The following is a 23,784-nucleotide window of genomic DNA, read 5'->3' on the forward strand; positions in this document are numbered from 1 at the left end:
CACAAATATTCAAACTTTGTTGATAACATCTATAGCAAGCCTAAGAATTCTTTTCGGCCAATCAATGGAAATGTCGCACACGGAATGATTCCAGGTTGTATTCAAAATCACTAACTATGAAATAACATATTTCCCAGGCCACAACCCACAATGTCGTGATTGCCTCAAAGGGCTTCTGTATCCATCTTCAACAAACCTTTCTTCCACCACTTCTCCTCCTCTTCCACGGCCGCTATCCGACTCTTTGCCTGCCGGAATCCATGCCCTTCTCCATGGAAAACCACCAGCTTAGACTCACGGCCAGCCTTTTTCATCATTTCGACCATTTCCTCTGCCTGGTTCATTGGAACGACCAAATCCTGGTCTCCCTGAAGCAACAACAGCGGCGCAGTAATTTTGTCTGCCTTCAAACAGGGGCTGCGTTCGCTGAAAATGCGGTTTTTCTCGGCTTCATCCGCACCAGGATCAAACAGCAGGGCGAATGCGTAATGACTCTCGAACTTATGAGTATCCTCACAAAGAGCCTTGACATTGCCTATCCCGTATAGAGAATTTCCACCGGCAAAGAGATTGGGGTAGTCACAAAGAGCTTGGAGTACGATGTATCCGCCCGCACTTTGGCCACGAACACCGACTCCGTTTTGGTCAATTCGGCCAGTGGATGCTAGGTATGACACACAGCTAGCAGCATCTGCTGTATCGATAATTCCTAATGGTATTTTGTCAGTATTGGGAGAGAATTGAATGGATTCTGCCATGAAAGGAATCTAATCCTTACCCCATTGCCCATTCAAGATATCTCGGTATGCTCTGCCGTATCCTGAGCTACCTCCATAATTTACCCAAACAACAGCATAACCTCGAGAAGTCCAGTATTGGTCCGTAGTATTCAGGCCAGTTCCAGTTTGAGACGTGGGTCCGCCATGGACACAGACGATTAAAGGCGGCAGTGATCCAGAGGGTGGCTGATAATCTGGATTCTGAGGGGGGTAGAAGATGGCATGTGCCATCCCTTCCAAGTTCTCGCCGTGAACTCTTGGGAAAGATATATGCTCCGGCTTGGAAACAAGAGAGGTTGGCATGGGGAAATCGGAAGCTGCCTTGAGCGCATTGATATTAACGGTCTCGGCGATGTCCAATGTAAAAACTGTGTTGAAGCTTGTCTCACTGGAACCAAGAAGTGCTATCTGTGTGTCTGAGAGGGGATTATCTGCTAAAATAATCGTGTCTGTCACTGGCACATTCAGGTCTTGCCAAGAGTCGTTCGACAAATCTATCAGTATGAAGCTCCATCGAGCATTCTTTGTGTACGCCGCGATCATTGAAGTTGGACTCAAACACACATATGTGCAGCTGGCAAAGGAAAATATAGGTCAGCTAAACACCCGCCTTCTCGAGTCGAAATCAAACGTACTTTCCTAGACGCCAGTCTGGCTGCGAAAATTCCACTTCTTCTAAGCCATGCAGGGTCATCCGTTGGCATTCCGAAGTATCGAAGTGAGACCGATAGAGTTGCCAATATCCAGAACAATCGCTCGTGAAGTACAATGTGTTGTCGAAGCCCCATCGTGGCTGGCTAACACTTTCTTTCTTGGGCACGCCAGACACAAGTCGAGTGTCTGAGACCTTACCATTGTTCCACTTAGCGACATACAAGCGAGCTCCTGTCCAAGGCATATCTGGATGAGACCACTGGGTCCAACATATCCTACTGCCATCAGGGGAAAACTGAGCAGCGCTGTAGAAGTCATCGCCGGAGGCAACATTGACTATTTCTCTGGATTGCATGTTTACTGCCACGAGTCGATTCCGAACTTCTGACGGCAAGGGCTTGGAATGGTCTTCTTCGATCGCCAAAATCCACCCCGAATTTGCCTGGCCATCAGACAAAGAGCCTATAGCGGAGGTGCACGCGTAGCGGAGAGCAGTGTCTGTCTTGGTGATCTGCTCAACATGACCTGTGGATGGATCAAGTTTATGCAGATCCTGTGTCTCCCGATCAGAAAAGACAATATGCCCATCGAAAGCGATCATCGATGCGCCGCCATATTCATGAACTTTGGTGCGAGCGTCATATCTAGTGAACTCTCATTAGATGTGGGTTCATACATGGCTGGATCTCAAATATGTACTTGGCCGGTAAGATATCGCGTCCTTCACCACCAGAGTATTCAACAATGCAGCCTCGTCCCTGCTCTTTGGGTCGACCCTCAATGACATAGACCTTTGTATTTGATGCCTAAAGAGGTCATGAGAGATTGTAATATGACCGATCTTGATATTCATTGAACCTACCGCGATGGATTCAAACTGAACACCGTCAGCACCAAGTAAGGTAGAGCTGATCGGGCTCTTCCATTGACCAAAAGGAGCCGTGATAGGAATACCCATGGCGGTTGTGGCAATAGCTCGATTATTTATCAAGTTGATACTCCTGTTGAGAAAGTATGTTGGTATAGGTGTTGACGGTGTTGCTAGGCGAGGTTTGAAAAAAATTCTACCCCGCAGAGACCACAATCTGGAGACTGACGCGGTGTCAGCTAAGATTCAGAAATGAGCTATCAGAGGTCTATCTCAGATGTCGAATATAAAGAAGATGCCTATCTCAGTATAACAACTATGATCAATTGACTAACCTCTCACCGGCATCTCTAATATCCCTTTCGAGATATTCGTAGCGCGTTTCTTTTCTCCTATATTTGGCCCCGGCCTTTTTTAATGCCTATATGTGCTTTCTTGCTGAGATTATTGCTCCAGATTCTATAATTGAGGTCCTTGTTAGGCGGTATTCACCAATAGCTGTTGAAGAATACATGTCTTTAATTTCCAATGTTGGTGCCTGAGGCCTTCATGTCCCCTCTGTCTTATCAGCTTATCGTGTTTTCCACTTTCAACGCGAGAACGCGACTGAAACGACATTTCGCAGCACTAAAATATTTGATGCAGCCCTAGAGCTATGATCAAATCCGGTGTTCCACAATGCCACGATGATGTCCACACCGTCATCTTCCACACGTCTTCCCTCGACCTCCCCGCAGGTTACTGCCTCGGTCGTGAAGTTTCGCTGTTTGTACACTCATGACCTACGCCGAAAGTCGAAACGATGGCACGATGGGTACCTTCGATATCATAAATTCAACAAACGTGTTATGGTTTACGATGACCAGGGGAACTTTATCGGTGACCACCACTGGCGATCCCTCGATGAAGTACAGGATGGCGACGAAATGGAGCTGGACAAGGGAATCCTGATTGAGGTGACCGAGAATATGGGGACGACTGAAACGGATATCACAACCCTGTACGAAAAACGGAAATCCAGTCAAGGTTCACCGCAGACCAAAGACCCGGTGTCCCAAGTCCCCCGTACCTCCACCCACATTTCAACCCCGACCTCTGCACCTATCCGTTCCTCCGGTTCGTCCCAGTCCTTCCGGTCACTTAACGATCTGCTGGGCATCAAAAGGACTCCAATCAGACATTTGGTGTCTCCATACGAGGAAAAGAATTCACCGAGACCAGCGCCCAGCCTTCAGGAGTCCGCACCAGCACCGAAGCGGCAGAAGACATCCTCGGTGGTGAATCGAAGCGCCGAGAAAGGCTCGCGTGTTCAGAGCGAGGTCATTGATTTGACCGATTCAACCGAGTCAAATCGAGGAGTCCCCGCGAGGCAAAGACCGAGTCAACTGGCAAAAGAACTACCCCGAGCCGGTGGTGATTCTACAACCGATGTACTCCCGGCAAATTGTGAGCAGAGGTCGACAGTTCAGTCAGAACAAACTCGGGCGTCGAAACCCAATCCTCCTTCATTCTCAAGGACCTCCGCTTCAACTGAATCTGAACAAAGACTCAACGAAGCAATCCGTACAGCCACCAAGAGTGTCCAACCTGCAAGGTCCCTACACAATAAATTGAAAGATGTACTGCCCCCCGTCCAACCACTAAGACTCCCCGGCCCCTCATCGCAAAGTTCTCTTCCCAGTATACCCCCAGAACCAGAAATAACCAAGCCTCGAGGGGATTTGCACGTCGAGCAGCCATCAATCAACCGCGAAAATCAATCAAAAGCCGCGTCACGTCCCACCCCACCACGGAGGTCTGACCCTCCGGGGCTCCCAAGAAGCTCTCCCCCAAGTGCACCCAGAAAATTGTCTGTTGGTCGATCTACACCACAGGCACCAGTGCGTGCAGTCACCAATTATGTGAAACCCATTGAACCTGCGAACAACCAAGCTCCAACGAACCTTCCACCAACGAAAGTTTCGTCTTTAGCCAACATTCCACCTTCAGTCAATATTTCACCTCCGGCCAATGTTCCACCTCCAGCCAACAACTCACCTTCAACGAACATGGCACCTCCATCGCGTCCACCTTCGGCACTATGCTCTGGAGCACCAACGTCAGCTCTACGCATAGGAACCGGAAAGCCACGCAGGAAACTAATGTACAGTGCTTTACTGCCTAGAGGCTCACGAACTCCATCACCGGTAACCTCAGATACGCTGCCTACTAGTGCAACCCGTGAACCCGCCACAGAACCCCCGGAACAACAGTTAGTATGTACCCACCTATTAACCAAGATTGTCATACTAATCTCTGTATAGCCTAGCCGCCGCTCCAGATGATTCCTCAATACCAAGCGAAGAGTTTATGCCGTCAAGCTCGACACAATCTATCTTTGACGAGATGACAGATGGATCAGGGTTCAAATCGCCCCCCATGATCAAAAGACTAGCCGGGAAAAGGTCTCTCGATTCACCTTTGCGCAAATCCATTTCGGACCCGACCGCATTGACTGCCCGCCAGGTCAGAGCAGGAGGATCATTCCACACTGCCAACATGGAAGACGAGCCCAAAGAGCAAGGCCCCTGGACATCCGAGGCATTAGATTTGTTTGACTTCTGGCCTGCTGGGCGACCAAAACCATCAAACGAATGAGACACTGTGGTTCGGTCTAAGGGCGGTGCATGGGGTTCTAAACAAAAATGAGCAGCGTCCAAACCACCCGCTAACCCAATGAAAAAACCCCTTCCAAGCCCCTTCCAAGGCTCTTGTACCCAACGAGGTCTACCGTCTTGTGAGGAGCAACCGCCAAGTTATCGAAATACCCATGCACACTCTGCGAAAATACTGCTTGCAATTCCTGTCTTGAAACCCCACACATTTATCCAAAGACCCCTAAAGCCTATGCTGTCTGTTTGTCCGAAATGAAATCCATCATCCATAACGACCGACCTCATTGACACGAGCGAAAATGTGATATAAACAAAGATACCCATTTGAATTGATGAAAAATACATGTGCACCTAGCTCATCTCATAAATGACTCACACCAACTCCAAACCTCTTATTGTCCCTTCTTAACCAAAACCCCAGAAATATAAGGCATAACCGACCACTCAAAAGCCCTCTCCAACTCAACACTCTCCCAACCGCCATCCACATCAGCAGCCGCCCTCAAAACTGCCTCCGTATCCCTATCTAAGCAACAATCCCCCAGAAACCACCTCCACCCAAGAATCTGATAGATACCCTGCACAATACGCCCAACAAGCGACCCCTTCGCCCGCCGCCACGGGTTAACAACATGCTCCGTAACAAGCAACCGCCCACCAGGCTTGAGCATCCCATACAACTCGCCCACCGTACGCTCCATCTCCGGCACAGAGCAGAGCACCCGCACGCACAGAATCGTGTCGAAGATGCCCGCGCGTGCGTCAGAATCATACGCATCCACGACACCCGTGCCTGTCGCCCGCAATGCGGGAATTAGTTCACCAGCTGCTACACCTGTCGGCACGATGTGGTACTTGGACGAGATGCTCTCTGCCTCCGCCTTTTCGCGGATCGAGGAGTGCAAGCCTTCGCATGGCTCGGCGCCGTATAGAGCTGTTATTGCTGGTGAGGTGAGTAGTGGCATCTGTGTGCCTGTGCCTGGACCGATGTCGAGGACTATCCCCGAGGCTGTGCGGAGGAGTGGGGGGATTAGAGCCGAGGATCCGACTGGCTCGGGGATTTCTGTGTTGTTTGGGTCAGATGACATTTGGCGGAGTGCTGTGGTGGTAGTTTGGTTAGGATCTGTGTTTTTCTTTGCTTATCTTTATTTTTATAGGGAGTGCCTTTTTCATTGATCTTGTAGAAATCGCCAAGAGCAAGAGGTTCCGCTCTGGGTTTGCTGATGATAAATGTGGTGACTGGTACTTACAGGTGAAATCGATCCAGAATCTTCCAAATGCTTCATCGCGGAGTCGCCTGGTCTGGGTAATCGGGGCAAAGAGCTGGCCGTTTTTAAAGACGGCTTCGGCACAGACTCGGATGTAGTCTGCGGTATTGCAGTTAGTGATGTGCTAGTTTAGGTATAGAAGATGAGAGATTGGTGCTGATGTGAGAAATGTGCAACGAATGTCAGACAGTATACAGCGAGAGTCGAAAAGACAAAAGATGATACAGAAAATATACAGCATAGAGAGGATACAAGCAGAGTAAAAGCACATCCACCGGCGTTGGGTCTCATATATTGAGATCGAAGCCATTCGGTGTCTGCTCGATGGTTGTCCGGCATCTGTACTTACGCGACATCGCCCAAGTCATGATCTGTGCTGGCTCAAACATTGCGAGCATTCGCGCGACAAGCGGTGGAGGAGTTTCGGTCGACATGGTGATTCAGAGATGTCCGAAATCCGATTTTACCAACTCCCATGAATGCTGAAAGGAGACAATACGGGTGGAGATTTATATAGAGTTGGGGCGCGGATATATCTCACGTGACCCGGTGTCCTTGCGGGCTTCGGCGTTTGAAACAAGTCACATCTACGATCTGACAAACCAATGGATGACCTGGGATCATGGGATGATTATTCCACTGATCGAGAGATTGTATGGTCTCATAATAATGCATCTTACAAATCAAAAGTAATCAGGCTTAATCCAACAAATTGAACATGGACTAATATCTAGCATCCTAGTCTGGTGCAAATTGCACAAATACTCAACAGATGGTCAAGCCGAAGAAAGAACGGAGCCTATCGGTAAAAAGACGACGGCATGTAGTAGTCACAGGAATTATCAACATAAAAGGAGAATATAGGAAAATAGCAGACTCAGAATGGGAGAAGCGTTCCAGCAGGGCGCCAACTCGAATTATTGAACGAAGGACAAATAAAGTGGAAGAGTCGAGATCTGTAGAGAGTGAAGAAAGGAAAAAAATCGTAGGTGAAGAGAAGGCGAAGGAAGTTGGGTGAAACTATTCAGGGAGTTTCGGAGCCCAAGAATCCATCACCAAAGAGTATTCCAGTTGAGTCTCGGTTTTGATGTATGAAGAGTTCCACACTCGTGCGAAAGAAGTTCAGGTGGAAGCACTATTAGAAGGGTTGCTGTTGGACAAGAGACAGAAGAAAAGGAGACTCGTCGTCATTATCTTTGTAGGCGACTGAGGCCTGGGTTGAGGACCTGCCCACAAACCCTACGAACAAATGCCAATCTCATAGGATGATGTTCAGTGACGGTGGGGTGAGTGGATGCGGTTGACCCTTGGGCTGTACCGACTAGTGCGAGAAAGAGAGCCAACATCGTGTTTTCCGTCGCAACAGGCCCGGACATTCTCAAGCCGGTCTTGCTCCTGGGCTTCGACCACCTGTCTCAGATCATCGGCACTTTCTTGCCCGTGAAGACTTTCATTGTGGACACTAGGAGATTGACCTGGCCGTCCCTTCAAACTTGCGATGGACCCCCGAATCGAACTGGAGATGGTGCTGAGTCGTGACGAAGAACGTTGCCGATCATCGGGAACTTGCAACGACGAGTTTGGGTTTGGTACAGGTGAGCTGAGGGCCGGTGACGCACGCCCACCGAGAGTCCCGGAAGATCGCATGGACATCGCTGAGGCCGCTCGCCGCTGTTGCTTGTGTGCATTACGAGCGGTGCGGCTATTGTAAGATGAGAACGACATCCGTGCTGTCTGACGAGAGCCAGACCGGAAGCTAGGGGGGTTGAACTCGTTGATATCGTCGAGGGTCACGCTGTTGTTGTCCTCACAGTTTTCGTTGGTCTCCCTTAAAAGGAGATACGACAATGCGTTGAACCATGTCTCGTGCCTCTGGCTCGTCGTAGCCGTAAACCGAACTCGTCGACCAGGACTGACAACCTCCAAGCTCCTGCAGTGAAGACCCGGAGGATACGGGTTGTCATCAGCAACCACGCGAACAGCCTCGATAGGCACACTCTTGGTACGGAGCTCACTCTTTCCGGCAGTCTGCGGGTCTTGCGTACTCCAGTACAGAGTACGGGTGTACGGATGGACCCAGAAGTATCGTCGGTGCCGTGTTGTCGACATATCCGATGATCCGGTCTTGCGGGTATACTTCCACAGGAATTCACCAATCATAGTTTGGGTAATCGCCTGGATCATGCGTGGATCCGTATTAGGTCCATAGCCCTGAGGCATAGGGCCAGCATGAGGGGCCATATTGAAACGCTCCTCGATTTCAGATGCAAAAGAAGACACTGAGGATCGTCGAGACATCTGGCTTTGACTTCCTCTCCTCATTCTGGCCTGAGATGAACCGGTTCTTGAAGAGCTAGCCCGCGCAACCTGTTCGCTTGGCGTAAGTGGGCGCTGGGAGTTCATGCGGTACGCAGAGGCTGGTGCCAAAGGAGGCCCCATGGCAGAGGTAGGAGATGGTGGAGCAATGTCGATAGATCTCTTCTCGGCTGCCATGATAGCTTCCCGGTGATCGAAGGGCAGTGGGGGATGACTCGCACCAGATGTCTGACTGGCGGCACTGGTAGGCCGGCGGGAAGTTGGCGTTGTCGACTTCGCAGACTGAATTTGCGAAAGGCGAGGTCGCGTCGAAGCCTTGGGTGTCACGTAAGGGGCTGCGGCAGTTGTAGCGACTGCGGCAATCTCTCGTGAGTTGTCCGTCACCTGGCTGTCTGAAGATAGCGGGCGTGCGGACACGCGATCCATAAGGATTTGATCTATCTGTTTAGAGGACAGGATTGTCTGAGATCCTTGGTCCATGCTCACTGAAGTAGGCTGCTGTCTAGCAGAGCGAGCAAGGGCGTTGCCTGAAATATCGTTCAAGGCAAGTCCGGCACCAACGAGCTGATCACTATTGGCTGTGTCGGTGCGGCTGCGAGTACCGCCAGTGGGTTGGTCTTCGTGGACAATGACAGCTGCCCCTGCGGCCTTTGACTCTGTCGGCTCCGTTTGAGTAGAGAAGTCTGCCACCGCAGGGATGGCAAATGGCATAGAATTCACTGGATGGGTTTCCACAGAGCGCACAGAGGAGAACGACAATGCCGGCGTAGGAGCAAGGCGAGGTCTTGGAATAATAGGCTCCGTGTATGCTAGATCGAGGGAAGATATCGTCAAAACTGGTACCTCACGCTCACGTTCAACGTGCTTGATGACATCGACGTATTGAATAACAGGTGGCTCCGGTTCAGGAACAGTTGCTTTGGCTGGCGTAGTGGATTGAGTGGTGATCGAAGAGAAAGTCAATTCAGGCACCTCGCGCTCACGTTCGACGTGCTTGATAACATCAACGTATTGAATGACAGGTTCCGGCACAGCAAGCGTTGCGTGGACAGGGGCAGTAGACTGGTTGTTGATGGAAGAGAATGTCAAGTCAGGTACCTCGCGCTCGCGCTCAACGTGCTTGATAACATCAACGTATTCGATAATCGGTTCTGCTTTAGCAAGAGTTGCGTGTACAGGCGCAGTGGATTGAGTGGTGATGGAAGAGAAGCTTGGCTCTGGCACTTCACGCTCACGTTCAATGTGCTTAATGACATCAACGTATTGAATGACAGGAGGCAGCGGTTCAGGAACGGTTGCTTTCACCGGCTCGGTAGTTTGAGTGGTGATGGCAGAGAAGGTCAATTCGGGCACCTCAAGCTCACGTTCGACGTGCTTGATCACATCGACGTACTTGATTATAGGCTCCGGTACAGCAAGCGTTGCCTGGAGAGGAACAGTGGATTGATTATTGATGGAAGAGAATGTCAACTCGGGGATTTCGCGCTCACGTTCGACGTGCTTAATTACGTCGACGTATTTGATGACAGGTTCTGGTTCAGGAACAGTTGCCTGGATTGCCTGGACAGGTATTGTCGACTGCGCGGCGACAGACGAGAAGCTCAACTCTGGCACCTCACGCTCACGCTCAACGTGCTTGATCACATCAACGTACTTGACGATAGGTTCCGGCACAGCAAGTGTTGCATGGACAGGGGAAGTTGATTGTGTGGTGATGGAGGACAAGGTTAGCTCGGGCACCTCCGGCTCCCGTTCCACGTATTTGATGACATCAACATGCTTGATGATTGGCTCAGGTACCACAACCGTTGGTTGAATAGGACTCGTAATTTGTGATGAAATTGTAGCTATCGTCATTTCCGGCACTTCCGGCGCGGGCAGCTCATGCCTCACAGGTGTAGTGGTGCCTCCCGTGATGTATGAGACACTCAGATCAGGCCGCTTAGGTGCAGAAGGCGTTGTCTCTTGGGAAGAAACGTCGGCCATGCTCATCTCTGGGTTAACCAAATGAGGGATTTCCTTCCTTTCCTCAACGATCTCCTGGTCTGGTGCTTGACTTGGCTGGGTTGAAGCGAGAGCAGACGGCAGAGCAGCTCCTGCGGCGATACCGGCAGCTCCAGCAACAATGCCAGCACTAACAGACGGCGTGGGCTCCCAAGGTTCAGTCATAACACCAGAATCGACCATTGCGGGCTTGGGTGGTGCATCCAGCATTGCATCCGAGGGTCTTCGTGAATCCGATGCAGGCTCCATGCGCGGTGTCGAGGCCTGAGAGGTTACTTCGTCGTCCTCGGTGCTGTCAAACTCTGCAAGTTCAGCAAAGAGGCTCTGGCCCTCTTGAGCTGCTGGTGCTGGCGCAAAGCTGGGTGCTACAGAGGCGCGGGAACTCGAAGGTCGACTGGTGGATGCGAATGTGGCCTCTCCAGATGGACGAATGCGTCTCGAAATGCTGCGTTTAGACTTAACACGGGGTCGGTAGATGTGCATTTGACTCGGAGAGCCCAATGCTCCGTCATATTCTTCTTCATCGGAAGACGCCGAGGCCGTGCTATGATATGAGCTGCGGTCACGAGCTTTGGCCATGATCAGGGAAGAAGGCACTCGGCTCCGAGGAGTTGTCTGTACGTTACATTCCGTCTCAGTAAGATCTGCCGAATCACTGCTGTCATCGGCCATGCTTTCCACACCGGTCTGGAATGCTTCGCTCTCAGTTGCAGTTGCCCGCTCATTAGCTGTTTCAAATCCATCTTCCGCCTCGGTAGCTGTCTGATAGACGTCGCTAGGTCCATCAGGAGACTCCGAGCGAGGGCGGCCTCTAGTAGACACCACCTTGGTGTGGGTTTGGGTGGGACTGATTTGACCGGCATTGTCTTCCCAATCGGTGTCATGAAGCTCAACAAATGACTTCTCTTTACGGCCGGCACCCAAAAGATCGGGGCGGGGAGGCTTTCGGGACGCATCCGTCTTTGTCTTCTGGCGTTTGCTGCTTCCGTTTGGCGCAGTGCTCTCACGGCGCCGTTGCTCAACCTCATCACGAGCATCTTGCAGCATGCGCTTGAGCTCAATCTTTTCGGTCTTCTCGCGGTGAATTGTGCTCTTCAGGTTCTGGATCATGCGATGAGCATGGCCCAGCGAGCTCTTCAAGGTTTCCGATTCGAGGTGGCCATGTCGAGGAGTGAACTTGTTGGGGGATGGTGGCGGAGAGCTTTCAGGTGTAATATGCTCGGGCTCATTGCCCTCGTCGTCGTACGAAATATCCCTCGAGCCTTGGTTTTCATGGTCCCGAAGCCTCATGGCAACTGCCTTGGCGAGTTCTTGATTTTGAGAAGTCATTTCCATCAGCTTCTTTTGGAGCGCAGACTTTTCCGCTTCGCCAGAAGTCAGATTTCGCCGCAGTAGGTGGATTTCCGCATCATTTGCCTTCTGTGTGAGGCTCTGGTCCTCAAGTAACCTCGCATTCGCTTGCCTTAACTCCTCCAGCTCTCGTTCCACGGCGTTCTTTTCCGCATTTGACAAGGTTATGGTACTGTTGAGCCGTTGTTCACGTTCCGCGGCATCCCTTGCAGCTGCCATCAACTCATGTGCTTGAGTCTCCAGCGCCCAGTTCTCGTCCTTGTAGCGTTGCTCACTGTCATCGAGCGCCCGGATTCTTTGTCCATACCCCTCTGCCTCCAACTCAAGTCGCGATTTTTCCAGATTAACGAACTTGAGTGTCTCATCCCGTTCTGCGAGAAGAGCTTGCAGTTGGCGGACTTGGGCCAAAAGTGAAGTGGAGATCTCAGTCGCAAATTCGATATCGTGGACACGGTTCGATGGTTGGTTGCGCTGCTTGCGAGATGGAACGCTGACTTTGCTAGGGGAATTTGTGGCCTGACTGGCGAACAAAGCGGGGCTTAGGGGTGACTATCAGAATTTGATGTTAGTTCGGCTGGAAATTAGACCAGAGTCACATGTAAGACCCAGGCAGTACCTTTTGATCGAAAGACGGCGTCCCAAGCTGAGCATCGTCCGGGCCTCCAGCAAGACGTTTGGGCGCTAAAAATGCACGTGCTGATTCACGGCCAATTTCGTTGTACTCCTTCTCCAAATCTGCAAGTTTGCGTCGCAGATCCGGGCCCATCTCTCCCTCATTCTGCTGCTGCTCGACCTCCTTCAACTGCTCGGATAGTTGCCGCTGCTGATCGATAAGGGCCGTCCCTAGCCTTGAAGCCTCCTCCAGTCGACGCTCTGTCTCCACCAAGTGGGCCTCGAGGGCCCGTTTGGCCTGTGCTGGTGAAGATGCATTCAGGCTGTATATCTGTGTATCAAAGGACGAGTTTCGATGGTCGCGAGACACAGCTGGCCTTCCGGAATTTGCAACGAAGGGGTCGTCCATGGACGCAAATGACCCGGTGGTCTCAGAGTTGGATGCGGTCATTATTTGGGAATCGGGGGCCTCAAACGGCATCTGAATCCTCTTAATGACGAGGACACAGTTGCCGTTGAGATATCGTGGGTTCGCGGATTAATCTTATTCTGGATTCTAGACCGCGGGCATCATCCAAATCACCGCACTGGGTCAAAAACTGTTGTCGCAATATCCTTTCCGTTGGGATCTTTGCCGAGCCGACCAGCGACCAGAGGTTGTTCGCACGTTGTTCAAGATTACCACACGCTAATTTGATGCCGGGATGGGCGTGGAACACCGTTAAGAGATGTGGAAGGGAAGAGGGGGAAAAGACCACACGATTAAAAACAACAAACACCGAGGACCTTTGGACGAATCAGTGAGCTCCCGGTGAGATTGGCCAGACACGCGCGTAGGGATGCAACTAACCACAACAAAGTGCTCGGGATTTGTAGGGAGATATCGCCAACTCTCGGTCTGAATTCTGAATAAACGAATGACAAAAACACAAAGGGAAAGAAAAGGACAGCTAATTAAAAAAAAAAAAGGATGGAAAAAAGAAAAGGGAGCGTAGGGAGCGTAGGTAGTGATTGGATAGGTCGAGTTTGGAGGACTCGGCGGGGGAGAAAAGGGAAGAGAACGAGAATGAAGTGAACGTGCTGTTATTATTGCCAATTGGCGCCGGTGTTTGAGATTCACGATCGATAATCACCCCATACGAGGAGAGCCAAATCTACGATACTAAGCTCTATTCTTTGTTCTGAATTGGGACCTTTAAATCTACTATAAAAGTGTAAAATCAATATCAAGTGCTGATTCGACGGGTTCCTGCTTGTGTTTTTGCGATTTTCGCTATCAAACGCGTCCCAAGTGAGGAGGTTGTTTGCCTTGTTTGCATTTATTTTGCCATCTGCTTAGTCATTTTCGAGGGTTCTCCAACATGGAAGTTGCGGGTTGCTTCAAGGTATACAACCTCTGCGTCTGACACAATTGCTTGGACATCTACGATTAACCTTCACCGATACCCAACGTATACAACATGGGCGAAGAAATCGAAGTCGCAGACGCCGTGCCCCAAGTCGCTTTCAAGAAGCGCTCCAAGGGCAAAGCCAACTTTCGCAAGAAGCCCGCGACGCCACCTCCAGCTTCTGACTCCGACTCCGACTTTGTATCGTCCGATGATGACGAAGGGCGACGGATCAAGAGACGACGCAAGAATGCAGCTGTCACCGCATCATCCACATCGAATGCGACAAGGAAACATCACGCAGAAGACGAGCCTATGACCGCGGTTCCCGCTCCATTGACCTCGAGCAACGATGCCACAAAGCGTTCCGACTGGTATGATGAGAACTTGAGCGAGAAGAGCTTGCTGGGCACAACCCGAGCAAATCCAGTTTCTACCTCACACCCGGACGGAACCTACAAAGGTGCCGCCAATTATCAATCTTTCATTCAGAAGAACCCCGATGCACCAGGGAAATTCGGTCCCGTCAAAGCCTCCACCAACGTTAGGACTATCACAGTGATGGATTATGCCCCCGATGTGTGCAAAGATTGGAAACAAACTGGCTACGTGAGTTATGCCCTCGCCTCCATCTGTCTATCATGAATTGATACTAATCCATTTGAAATCAGTGTGGCTTCGGAGATAGCTGTAAATATCTCCATTCTCGTGAGGCCTACAAGGCAGGTTGGGAGCTAGATCGTGACTGGGAAGTCAACACCAAGGGCAAGCAATTAAGCGGACGAGTGGTATCACAACGAAAAGGCGCGGGCAAACTCGAGGAAGATGATGAAGATGACGAGGATGAATTGCTAGAGAGCATCCCATTCGCCTGCCTCATCTGCAAGAAACCCTATCAAGAACCTATCATCACCAAATGTGGGCACTATTTCTGTGAAGCCTGTGCCCTACAGCGGTACCGGAAGACCCCGTCGTGTGCTGCCTGTGGCGAGGGAACTGGGGGTGTCTTCAACGTTGCAAAGAAGTTGAATAATTTGCTGAACAAGAAGCGGGAACGTGCGCGCAAGATTCGAGAGGAGGCGATTGCAAATGGGGAGGAGGTTAGCGATGAAGAAGGTGATGATAGTGATTAGCCGAATCTCCATGTAGTATAATATAGACACAAAAAGCAGCTGGACTGCAACTTTTGTCCTCTGGCAATGTATCAAAACTTCTCTGTTTTACTGTTGATTATCTCTATTGATTTACCTTGACATTGGTGCTTCACATACATTTATAACGTAGACGGCCCCGGGCTCCGGAGGTGATTCAATTATAAATCAGTTGATCTTTAAAATACGTAATATACAAAAGAATATAACCTTTTTTGGGGGGAGCCTAGTAATATTTTGTAGCAATGGGTGTCGAGATACTATTGGTACAGTTTTAGGAAACATGCACTTCCCGATATATATATATCTACAACTCACGTATTTAATTCAAATTTGGCGTATGGCGGCTATGCCATTGTGCACATACTGTTCTCCGGCAACCATTTCTTGATAATTACCGTGTGATTAGGAACGTTATCTTGCATAAGTGTCGATTCTGGATGATGAATGTAAGGAATTGCCGTCTCCAAGATACCTCGCTAAAATATTGAACGTGGGTGTGGGATTAGGCAAATACTTTATTCTCGAGATGTACTTCATCCCATATACTAGTTTAGGCTCCTGTGCCCATTTACCAATTATGGAGAAATCGATGTATGTTGTACGGAGCATAACTACATAACAATACGATAGTCCAAGCCAATACTGGAGGTACGTCATCCCCGAGAGATCACCGAGATCGTCACTATCCAAAGAGCCATGAAATAATACATGTGTCGACCACGTGGCACGATTGCAATCATTGTAATCGATAATTCCATTGCCATCAAGGACGACAAAGTATATTGTGTAAAAGGCAACGTTATTCCAATTCAAAATTGTTGAGATGACACGATAATAAAAGCGCCCGGGCCTGTAGAATGTCTCGCTTGATTGCTCCCCGCTTGAGTAAGTTAGGACTCGCTTCCGGCCCAAGTGTGAAATGTAAATTGGCCCCATTATAGCGCAACGCGATGATCGCATTATACCCTCAGGGGATTAAAATATTTTCCTTTATGATATCTATTGCACATTGTAATGTCGAACCTCTGATCTCATCCATGTATGTGCCTCGAGACCTTACAATGCAATGCCGCTGATCGGCCAGGATGTGGGCCTGATTCTGCCAGAACCACACGCCGCAATCAAACAACCCACATGTTAGGACCCCGAACTTTTCAAAGGCCCGTGTAAGGGGCGTGGAGTGTTTTATCCTAAGTACGAAGTAGGCTGTGTATCGATAAAAGGGTTTAACGCAGCCGACCAACCTTCCAAGGTTGGAAGGCTCCAGCGCCATTTCAACCAATGACGCCCCACCGTGATACGAGTTTACCAAAAGTCTGGTGGGCCACGTACAATCACGACAGGATCCCAAACTACTTTGTAACGCCACGTGCATTCCATGGTACGGGCGATAAAAAACACGCGTGTCGCCTCGATGGATTCCAGAGAGTCTTTGCGACAGGTTGAATGTTGCCTACGTCAGCCTATGTACAATTTCGTGCTGGGGTCATTCCTTTAACGTTAAGCCTGCCCGTCCATGGCTCAAGAGTAAAATCTACGCTTAAAAGGGTAAGCGTACCCCAGAGCCAAGCTTTGTCACACCTTAGAACCATCGAAGGGTCCAAAACCAAAACCCAAACACTCCTTGGCATCGAACTAGTAAATGTAGGTTATACTATACAAAGTACTAAATTTCTATAGTAAATAATATACACGAGTAAGCTTGTGTAAGAGTAGAAATTCATGCAAGTAATAAATCACGTGGTTGTATTCTAATACCTCACCATACGGTAATTAACCGTTCTTACCTTTTTTTAGCGTTGAACATGTTATCTATAATATGGTATTCAAATGTAATGGTATAACAGTGGCCGCGTATCTGAATTCAATACCAATGGTGGAGGTACTAGTATGGTACCGCAATATGGCTACAGATTCACCCCCCACCCCCTGTTTAAAGACGGCTCCCCTGAACTAACGCCTCATGTGGCCAATAATGATATGAGCATGACATCCTAAAGTTTGGGGTTGCGAGTCCACTATGAGAGAAGCTCTTCTCTTTTATTTTACTTTATTCCCAGTACAAATTTTCCTTGCCCTAGTTTCCTCCTCTCCTTCCATTGTGATCTCGACCTTCCACTGCGCCTTCATTTTGTACTATTTTGCTTTTCTCAAACTTGTTATTAGGGCTCTTGCTACTTTCGATCAAACTTGCCCTTCGATTTCGCATCATCATTATACATCGGAAGCAGTATAGATCAATGGCTTATTGGTGAAACCTCTACCTTGAATTCACACCTACGGGTACCTCTCCACAAAGTCCCCCCGGAGATCTCTCTCACTCATTATTCATAATGAAGGGTGGATTCCGTATCGCAGGGTTCTGCGTCTTGTGTCTGGTTTTATTCTCATTATATCTACTCGAGGCGCATCTACAAGACATTTGCGATCAATATGGCGCCGGGTCATATGTGATTAATTGGCTAGATCGCAATGGCACCGCCCCAAGCCCACACAGCGAGATCATACCGGGTGATAAGGTGATTGTTATGGCCAAGCTGGAAGAAGAGCCTACCGAATGGGTGGAGGATGAGCTTCCTGAGTGAGTGTTTTTTTCTCATCTCCAACACTCCCAACACGCACGGCTGATTGGGTTTCTTTGTCTCTAAACAGCTGGCAACGGGCGATTTACACAGTCAACCCCTCGCCCGAGACACGACTAAACGGCAGCACTCTTATGACCCCATTGAACAAAGGCCACGAGTCTATGGCCTACTTCACGTATATAATTGATAACTACGACAATCTTCCTTCGACCGTCGTCTTTCTCCACGCTCACCGCGCAGGCTTTCTTATGGCTTGGCACGTTGATGCGCCGCTCCATGACAACGTCATAGCCATGCGCAATTTAAAACTTGATTTCGTCCAGCAGAATGGCTATGTGAATCTTCGCTGCAATTGGAATCCGGGCTGCAAGAGCGCCCACCGCTTCAATAGTCATGTCACCGACGAGATATGGGCAGACGTCTTCGATGGCACGAGTACGCCTCCCTTGAATATTTCCTCGCCCACGGATCAGGAGGTTCCGGGCCAGAATTATATTCGCAAACCGGCCCAGATTGGCGCTGCATGCTGCGCGCAATTCGCTATCTCGCGAGATCAGATTCGCAAGCGTCCGTTGGAGGATTATGTCAAGTTCCGGCAATGGATTATCGATACGGAACTTGGCGACGCTTCGTCAGGGAGGGTTATGGAGTTCTTGTGGCATATCATTTTTGGCATGAAAGGGGTATAGTAAGTTATGGTCGATCACATTTCGTTGTAATGTTGAACTAATCGTCTTTTACAGTTGTCCCGATGAACAAGTGTGCTATTGTCAAGTTTACGGGCAGTGTTGAATGCGTGCTCTCGGCTTGAGTATTCATTGCCAAATCCAGCGACACCCCTAGGCTGGCATTTACATAACGTGGGACACGTGGCGTTACAATTTCGCCTCACATACATTTTCGTCATTATGCACAAATTATTTTTGCGACAGTACAAACACCCAACAGTACAAACCTGCCCAGTTGAAATCCGATCATCCATTTTGTTGCGTTAGAGTTTCCAGGGGCGCTTTTTATTATACATTCATTGCGTTCAAGCGCGCTGAGGACAAAGTTCCTCGTGAACATATTTTATCATTCTTATTGATGGACTTCTGGATAATCAGAGTACACGAAATTTATATTCTTACCACACATCTCAGCATTCACATTTTTACATGTTCGACCTCTATCAAACGTGACTCTGTGCTCTAATAATATTCAGGTGGCCAAAGCATCTCATCATTCACGTCATTCAGGCTTGGGATTTATTGATTCTATCAACAAGCTCCTATAATATCAAGACAGGTGCTAATTACAGGAGACAGTCCGCATGCGCTGCTTCAAGAGACCCATCAACCTATTACACGTCATCAAGACACGCAATAACGTCGATTTATCTATTAGGCCTGACTACCCCCAATCCTACTCTCGTGCTGGGTCTACGCCAGAGATCCCATACGCATCATCCAAAAAGCCTGCTGCTCCGTGCACATCGAAAGGTGGTTCCACTCAGAGAACTGATGCAGCTAGAGATACATAATTAGCAGCACTAAGAAGCGCAGTCAATTGATTGTATTGCAAGCTAACAGAGAACCGGAGGAAGAGAAAGAACAAAGAGCGAGAGAAGGAAGAAGCCTTCTTTCCACAAAAGAACAGTAGGACCTAGCCCGAAGAATCACCAGCAAACGGCGCGAACATTTATCCAACCCAGTCTCAGCCACATGGTACTAGCTTAAACCACCCACATTCCTTTTAATAAGCATGAAATGTTCACCGCAAGGGTAAAATGAAAGAATGTCTAACAATATGATTGTCTCAGAAAGGAATTCCTATTGGGCCTAAGAAGGAGAAGGACCAGGGTACTGCATCTAGTCCAGACTGAAAGGCTGACATATAGAAGCTTGAAATCTTGGAAAGTCTTGTTTAAACCTCTCATATCACATTATTACAATAGTAGACTTGTACAGTCTTCTTTACCTCCCTTTTACATGGTCAAAACATACAAAACATCTCGATATCTTTCTGGTTACACCAACACGCCCAAGACAGATGCTAATTACTAGACAGTCCGAATGCACTGCCTCGTATATTCACCCACCCTCTGCACTCACTAAGACAAGCAAAAACGCCAACATACCCATCAGGCCTGACCACCACCAATGTGCCCTGTGCTGAGTCTACACCATAGGTAGTATATGCATCACCTAAAGCTGACCCATCATAGAAGCGCATCTCAGTTTGTTGTTTCACACATGTCGGCACGTCGTTCCACTCAAAGGACCGATGCAGCTGGGGATGCAGAATAATCTGCTCAATAGTCGACTTGGGGAACTGTGCTTCTAGCAAGGTGACTGCCTCCAGTGCTTGTACAGAGACACTGTTTCGATCAAGAAGGTCCCCAGACTCTCCTTCCAGCCACAGCCCCATACACTGCCGGACGACCGAATGCGCCCCATCAGCACCAATAAGATGCTTCGTGCGAACTGTCTTCTCAAAACCATCCGTAGACAGAGTCACAAGCACCGGGAACTCAAAATTTCCCTCTTCGTCAATCTTGACATCTACAACCTTCGTGTTCCGTACAATCCCTCGCTCAGAGTACCGCAGTAGATCGGTCTCCATGATGCGCTCGATCCGTCCCTGGGAATAAAGAAATGACAAGTAAGAATGAGTCCACACCATCTAGGTATTGTAGACTCTTTACCAGGCCCTACCGGGAGCTATCTTTCTCGCCAGTTGGGTATTGGTATTTCCAGATGTGACTTGTAAGCTCGGTCATATCTGTTGCCGTCAGAAGGAAATCGCTCTCCCCGTCTCTCTTATCTCTTAAGTAGATATCCGAAAATTGTATCTTTAGCTGGCCATTGACCCGAGGACAGCCTAGACGAGGCTTGCGGAGAATTTCAATTTTTTGGTTAGGCGATGGAGCCTTGTCATAGCTCCTTTCCTAGCTCTCCACCATTATCTTATCGCGGAGCACACTAATGGTGATGGCGGCATTAATGGCACTATCTGGATCGTCTAGCTAGAACTTGATATCTTCTTGGAGCTTGGTGCGACACTCCGACCACGCAACCTCGCCAACGAAAGTTGGCCACTTATGCGATCGGCCATTTGGCATCTCTCTTGGGCTCCAAGAGATGTCGGCTTTCTTGGTTCGGGTCTGCCCACGGACAGTTCTCGTACTTGGGGGGGAGAGAAGGGGGTCGACCACTCTTCTAGCCCAGGCAGAAAAGATGGTGTTAAAAGCTTCGGCGGCAACGGCGTGGGCTGAAGACTCCATTTTTAACAGAGCGGACTGAGAGACATGATCGTAGCTTTCCCATGATAGCATTAGTAGTTTATCTCCAGAATTTACAAAACACTTAAGGAAGGAGCATTCGTCAATGTCCATAATGAAATAAGGGTTATATGCGCATCCGAGTGGAACTTCTTCACATTCCCATCTCTCGGACTCTTGTTCCAAAACCCCAAGACATTGATGGTACCCCTCATATCTGTATCTCCGTGTAGTTGGAGGAAGAACATCTTGAAAGGACATCATTTTCGCAGCTGAAGAGGTAGAAACTCCCAAATGGCCTTAAGCTTGCCGTATATTGTGGGTTCTATTATTAATTATGACTATGATCAGATGACGAGGAATGTGAAGACCGGCATTACTGTCCTAAGTGCTAGAAGTAGAGCAATTGAGAATCATTATTGGAAAGAGAGATCGCCATACTTATAAACCGATCTTTATTTGAACTGTTTTTACGGGGTAGAGCTACAGCCCTACGATTCTCTTCATGTGGGGGATGGACCTGTACATCACCCACAATCTGTGATGATTTTGGTAATAACTACACTTCTTATGATTGGACCAAGGCTAACATATAATTTGTCTTGAGAATTTACCCGCAGGAGATGGTAAGAGTTCGGATATATGTGTGGAGTATCAAAGATATATCTTTGCATATAAACTTCACAAGATAACACAATGAAATGGAACAAAACATTAATTAAGTGCTTAAGGCTAGTATCTACTGAGTTCCAACTATCATTTACCAAGGTAGAAATATTCTCACAGGATATCATTTGCCTCAAGCTTGTAAACGAACAAGCGTCCCACATAGTGGAGCCACACCCCGCAAGATATCGGGGAGAAACAATCGGATGTTAGCATCGGCAGTCATTGCTATATAAGCATTTGGTAATGTAGAAAAATAGTCCTGCTCAGGTGGAATTTTTGATTATATTGCTAGTGATTGGTAGTTCGCATTAAGGCTCAGATACAATATAACAAAAACACCAGTTTATCCATAAGCACTATCCTTGCCCGCCTCCAGCACTGTAGAAAGCACATTCGCAAAAGCCTGTGAAATACCCCAACGTCCACCCCGCTGTAGTAAATCAATCATGCCATACAATTAATCCAAATTCGTAACCACGGATCGCTCACTACTTTGAGCATTCCCAGGAAAACAAGCGACCTCCGCAGCTCCATCACCTAGCAACTTGAACTCCGGCGACCCAAATGCAAACATGAGTTGCTGATCCAGAAGGCAGCCCCGCAAATACCCTGAACGAATCAGCTGCGGATGGAGGCGTGAGTATCGCAGAACTGTCAGCTAATCCTCGTGGGGATACAGTAGTCAGGCTCTCCAGTTGAACACTGTGGCTGCGCTCATGCCGACGCAGGGCATCACTAAAAATGTTAATACAAGATCAAATTCGACTAATATTACTTTATTGACCCTGAATGTGTTATTAAGCTTACTAAAATGCCTGAAAATGGCAAGGAGAATGCATAGTTTCGATGAATGCTGTGTATTTTTTTATAGAGCAGCAACCAAGAATATATCGTGAAAACTAAACAGAAATGTACAGGGAAGAAATCAGATCACAGTCAATAAATAGTCAATAACTACTCACCAACATAGATTACCCCTGTGATCGAGCCTCCGATGTCAGGGAAAATCGCAGTCCTGCAGGACCCGTCCAAATTGGCACTGTACAGAGAGCCTCCAAGGTCGCCGAAAAACATACGGTTATTCTTGAGGTCCAAAGCAAGTCCAATCTCTTCTTGAAGCTTGCGAGCCGGGATCTTTGGTGTCACGTTATTCGTGGACACATCCGTAAGGGCAACTGAATTTACGGTGTTGCCGTGTGGTGGATCACCACGATGAGTCCAGTACAGTGTCCCAGAAGCGTGGTTCAATTCTAAATCGATGGTTCCGGAAGATTTTTTAGAAGAACCTGGATATCTCCGGCCCTTTCGAGATCCATTTGAAAAATTCGTCCTTCGTTTCCCTTCGATAGCCCTCAAAAAGACAGGCTTAGACTCTTCGTCTACAGCAATGCCAACACACCAGTTCTGCACAACCTAGCTATCTATATCGATAACACCAGCCTGGTAATGCATTTCAACATCACTATCATCCATATTTACCCCCATAACTCTCATACTCTCTCGGTCTGACCAGTACAACATTTTTGATTTGAGCGCAATAGTCAGCTCTTTCGGCGTATGTGACTGGTCTGGTGGAATGATCGTCACGATATTGTTACCGGATAAACCGCTGCGTTGTATGGGCCCATCCTTGGCAGAGGGGACTCCCATATTCGTCCAGTGTATGTGCTGGTGACCAGTGTCAATGGCGATTCCGTCGGGCAAACTTCCGATGTTGGTAACCAGCTCGTGGAGACCAGAGCCATCTGATTGGCAAGAATGCCGTCGTTGAGTTCTGGATATGAAATGCCAACGTCGAGGAAATATAGTTGACCTATAGGAGCCGTAGCAAGGGGAGATTGGACCATTTCGAGAGTATATGAAAAGAGATCTAAAGAAATCAGGTGATTAAGCTTTTGTGCAGGAAAGAGTTGACAGGCAAGTTAGTTGGGTAAACCACAGCCTTAAGTACTATTCCATTGTTTTTAAGATGATTGACTGTTATATGGCACGAGCGAGCCGACCAGATTGTCCGATTTCCAGATTTGGTAACTTCTGGAATACAACCGGAAGCCTAGTTAGGATGTTCCGACCTCAGGATACGACGGTCCCTCCGACCCACTCAATTTGGAACCCCGAAAACACTTTAAGCCAAACTATCGGCTTCCCGAGGCTCGGGCTGCTACATCTTAGTAAAACGTCATATAGTCTAACTTGCCACTTCCGTGATGGGGACCAAACA

The 23,784-nt window shown here is 48.6% G+C and overlaps 9 protein-coding genes across 9 annotated transcripts; 3 read left to right on the top strand and 6 right to left on the bottom strand.

Annotated features, from left to right (window-relative positions):
* Nucleotides 1-164: 164 nt before the first annotated feature.
* Nucleotides 165-2,649, bottom strand: N7447_002569 (S9 family peptidase; the record flags this gene model as incomplete). The annotated part of the gene is made up of 6 exons (XM_057226844.1): nt 165-709; nt 779-1,353; nt 1,415-2,077; nt 2,133-2,239; nt 2,296-2,525; nt 2,637-2,649. The coding sequence occupies 6 exons, from the start codon at nt 2,647-2,649 to the stop codon at nt 165-167; spliced, it is 2,133 nt and encodes a 710-aa protein (XP_057090860.1).
* Nucleotides 2,650-2,987: 338 nt separating this feature from the next.
* On the top strand, nt 2,988-4,938 carry N7447_002570 (uncharacterized protein; the record flags this gene model as incomplete). The annotated part of the gene is made up of 2 exons (XM_057226845.1): nt 2,988-4,552; nt 4,605-4,938. The coding sequence occupies 2 exons, from the start codon at nt 2,988-2,990 to the stop codon at nt 4,936-4,938; spliced, it is 1,899 nt and encodes a 632-aa protein (XP_057090861.1).
* A 409-nt stretch (nt 4,939-5,347) lies between these two features.
* N7447_002571 (class I SAM-dependent methyltransferase) lies at nt 5,348-6,657 on the bottom strand (the record flags this gene model as incomplete). Its single annotated transcript, XM_057226846.1, has 3 exons — nt 5,348-6,078; nt 6,206-6,322; nt 6,573-6,657. 3 exons carry the CDS (start codon nt 6,655-6,657, stop codon nt 5,348-5,350), a joined length of 933 nt encoding a protein of 310 aa, XP_057090862.1.
* An 838-nt stretch (nt 6,658-7,495) lies between these two features.
* N7447_002572 (putative nuclear migration protein (ApsA)) lies at nt 7,496-12,956 on the bottom strand (the record flags this gene model as incomplete). The annotated part of the gene is made up of 2 exons (XM_057226847.1): nt 7,496-12,442; nt 12,510-12,956. The coding sequence occupies 2 exons, from the start codon at nt 12,954-12,956 to the stop codon at nt 7,496-7,498; spliced, it is 5,394 nt and encodes a 1,797-aa protein (XP_057090863.1).
* Nucleotides 12,957-13,965: 1,009 nt separating this feature from the next.
* Nucleotides 13,966-15,026, top strand: N7447_002573 (U2-type spliceosomal complex subunit CWC24; the record flags this gene model as incomplete). The annotated part of the gene is made up of 2 exons (XM_057226848.1): nt 13,966-14,502; nt 14,565-15,026. 2 exons carry the CDS (start codon nt 13,966-13,968, stop codon nt 15,024-15,026), a joined length of 999 nt encoding a protein of 332 aa, XP_057090864.1.
* Nucleotides 15,027-17,380: 2,354 nt separating this feature from the next.
* On the top strand, nt 17,381-18,424 carry N7447_002574 (DUF3431 domain-containing protein; the record flags this gene model as incomplete). The annotated part of the gene is made up of 3 exons (XM_057226849.1): nt 17,381-17,628; nt 17,700-18,320; nt 18,376-18,424. 3 exons carry the CDS (start codon nt 17,381-17,383, stop codon nt 18,422-18,424), a joined length of 918 nt encoding a protein of 305 aa, XP_057090865.1.
* A 1,242-nt stretch (nt 18,425-19,666) lies between these two features.
* N7447_002575 (uncharacterized protein) lies at nt 19,667-20,236 on the bottom strand (the record flags this gene model as incomplete). Its single annotated transcript, XM_057226850.1, has 1 exon — nt 19,667-20,236. One exon carries the CDS (start codon nt 20,234-20,236, stop codon nt 19,667-19,669), a length of 570 nt encoding a protein of 189 aa, XP_057090866.1.
* Nucleotides 20,237-20,639: 403 nt separating this feature from the next.
* Nucleotides 20,640-20,897, bottom strand: N7447_002576 (uncharacterized protein; the record flags this gene model as incomplete). The annotated part of the gene is made up of 1 exon (XM_057226851.1): nt 20,640-20,897. The coding sequence occupies one exon, from the start codon at nt 20,895-20,897 to the stop codon at nt 20,640-20,642; it is 258 nt and encodes an 85-aa protein (XP_057090867.1).
* A 1,620-nt stretch (nt 20,898-22,517) lies between these two features.
* On the bottom strand, nt 22,518-23,410 carry N7447_002577 (uncharacterized protein; the record flags this gene model as incomplete). The annotated part of the gene is made up of 3 exons (XM_057226852.1): nt 22,518-22,976; nt 23,043-23,308; nt 23,377-23,410. The coding sequence occupies 3 exons, from the start codon at nt 23,408-23,410 to the stop codon at nt 22,518-22,520; spliced, it is 759 nt and encodes a 252-aa protein (XP_057090868.1).
* Between the last annotated feature and the right edge of the window lie 374 nt (nt 23,411-23,784).

Source organism: Penicillium robsamsonii (genome assembly GCF_028829455.1).
Source record: "Penicillium robsamsonii strain IBT 29466 chromosome Unknown utg000001l_segment0_segment0, whole genome shotgun sequence".
NCBI classification, from domain to species: Eukaryota; Fungi; Ascomycota; class Eurotiomycetes; order Eurotiales; family Aspergillaceae; genus Penicillium; species Penicillium robsamsonii.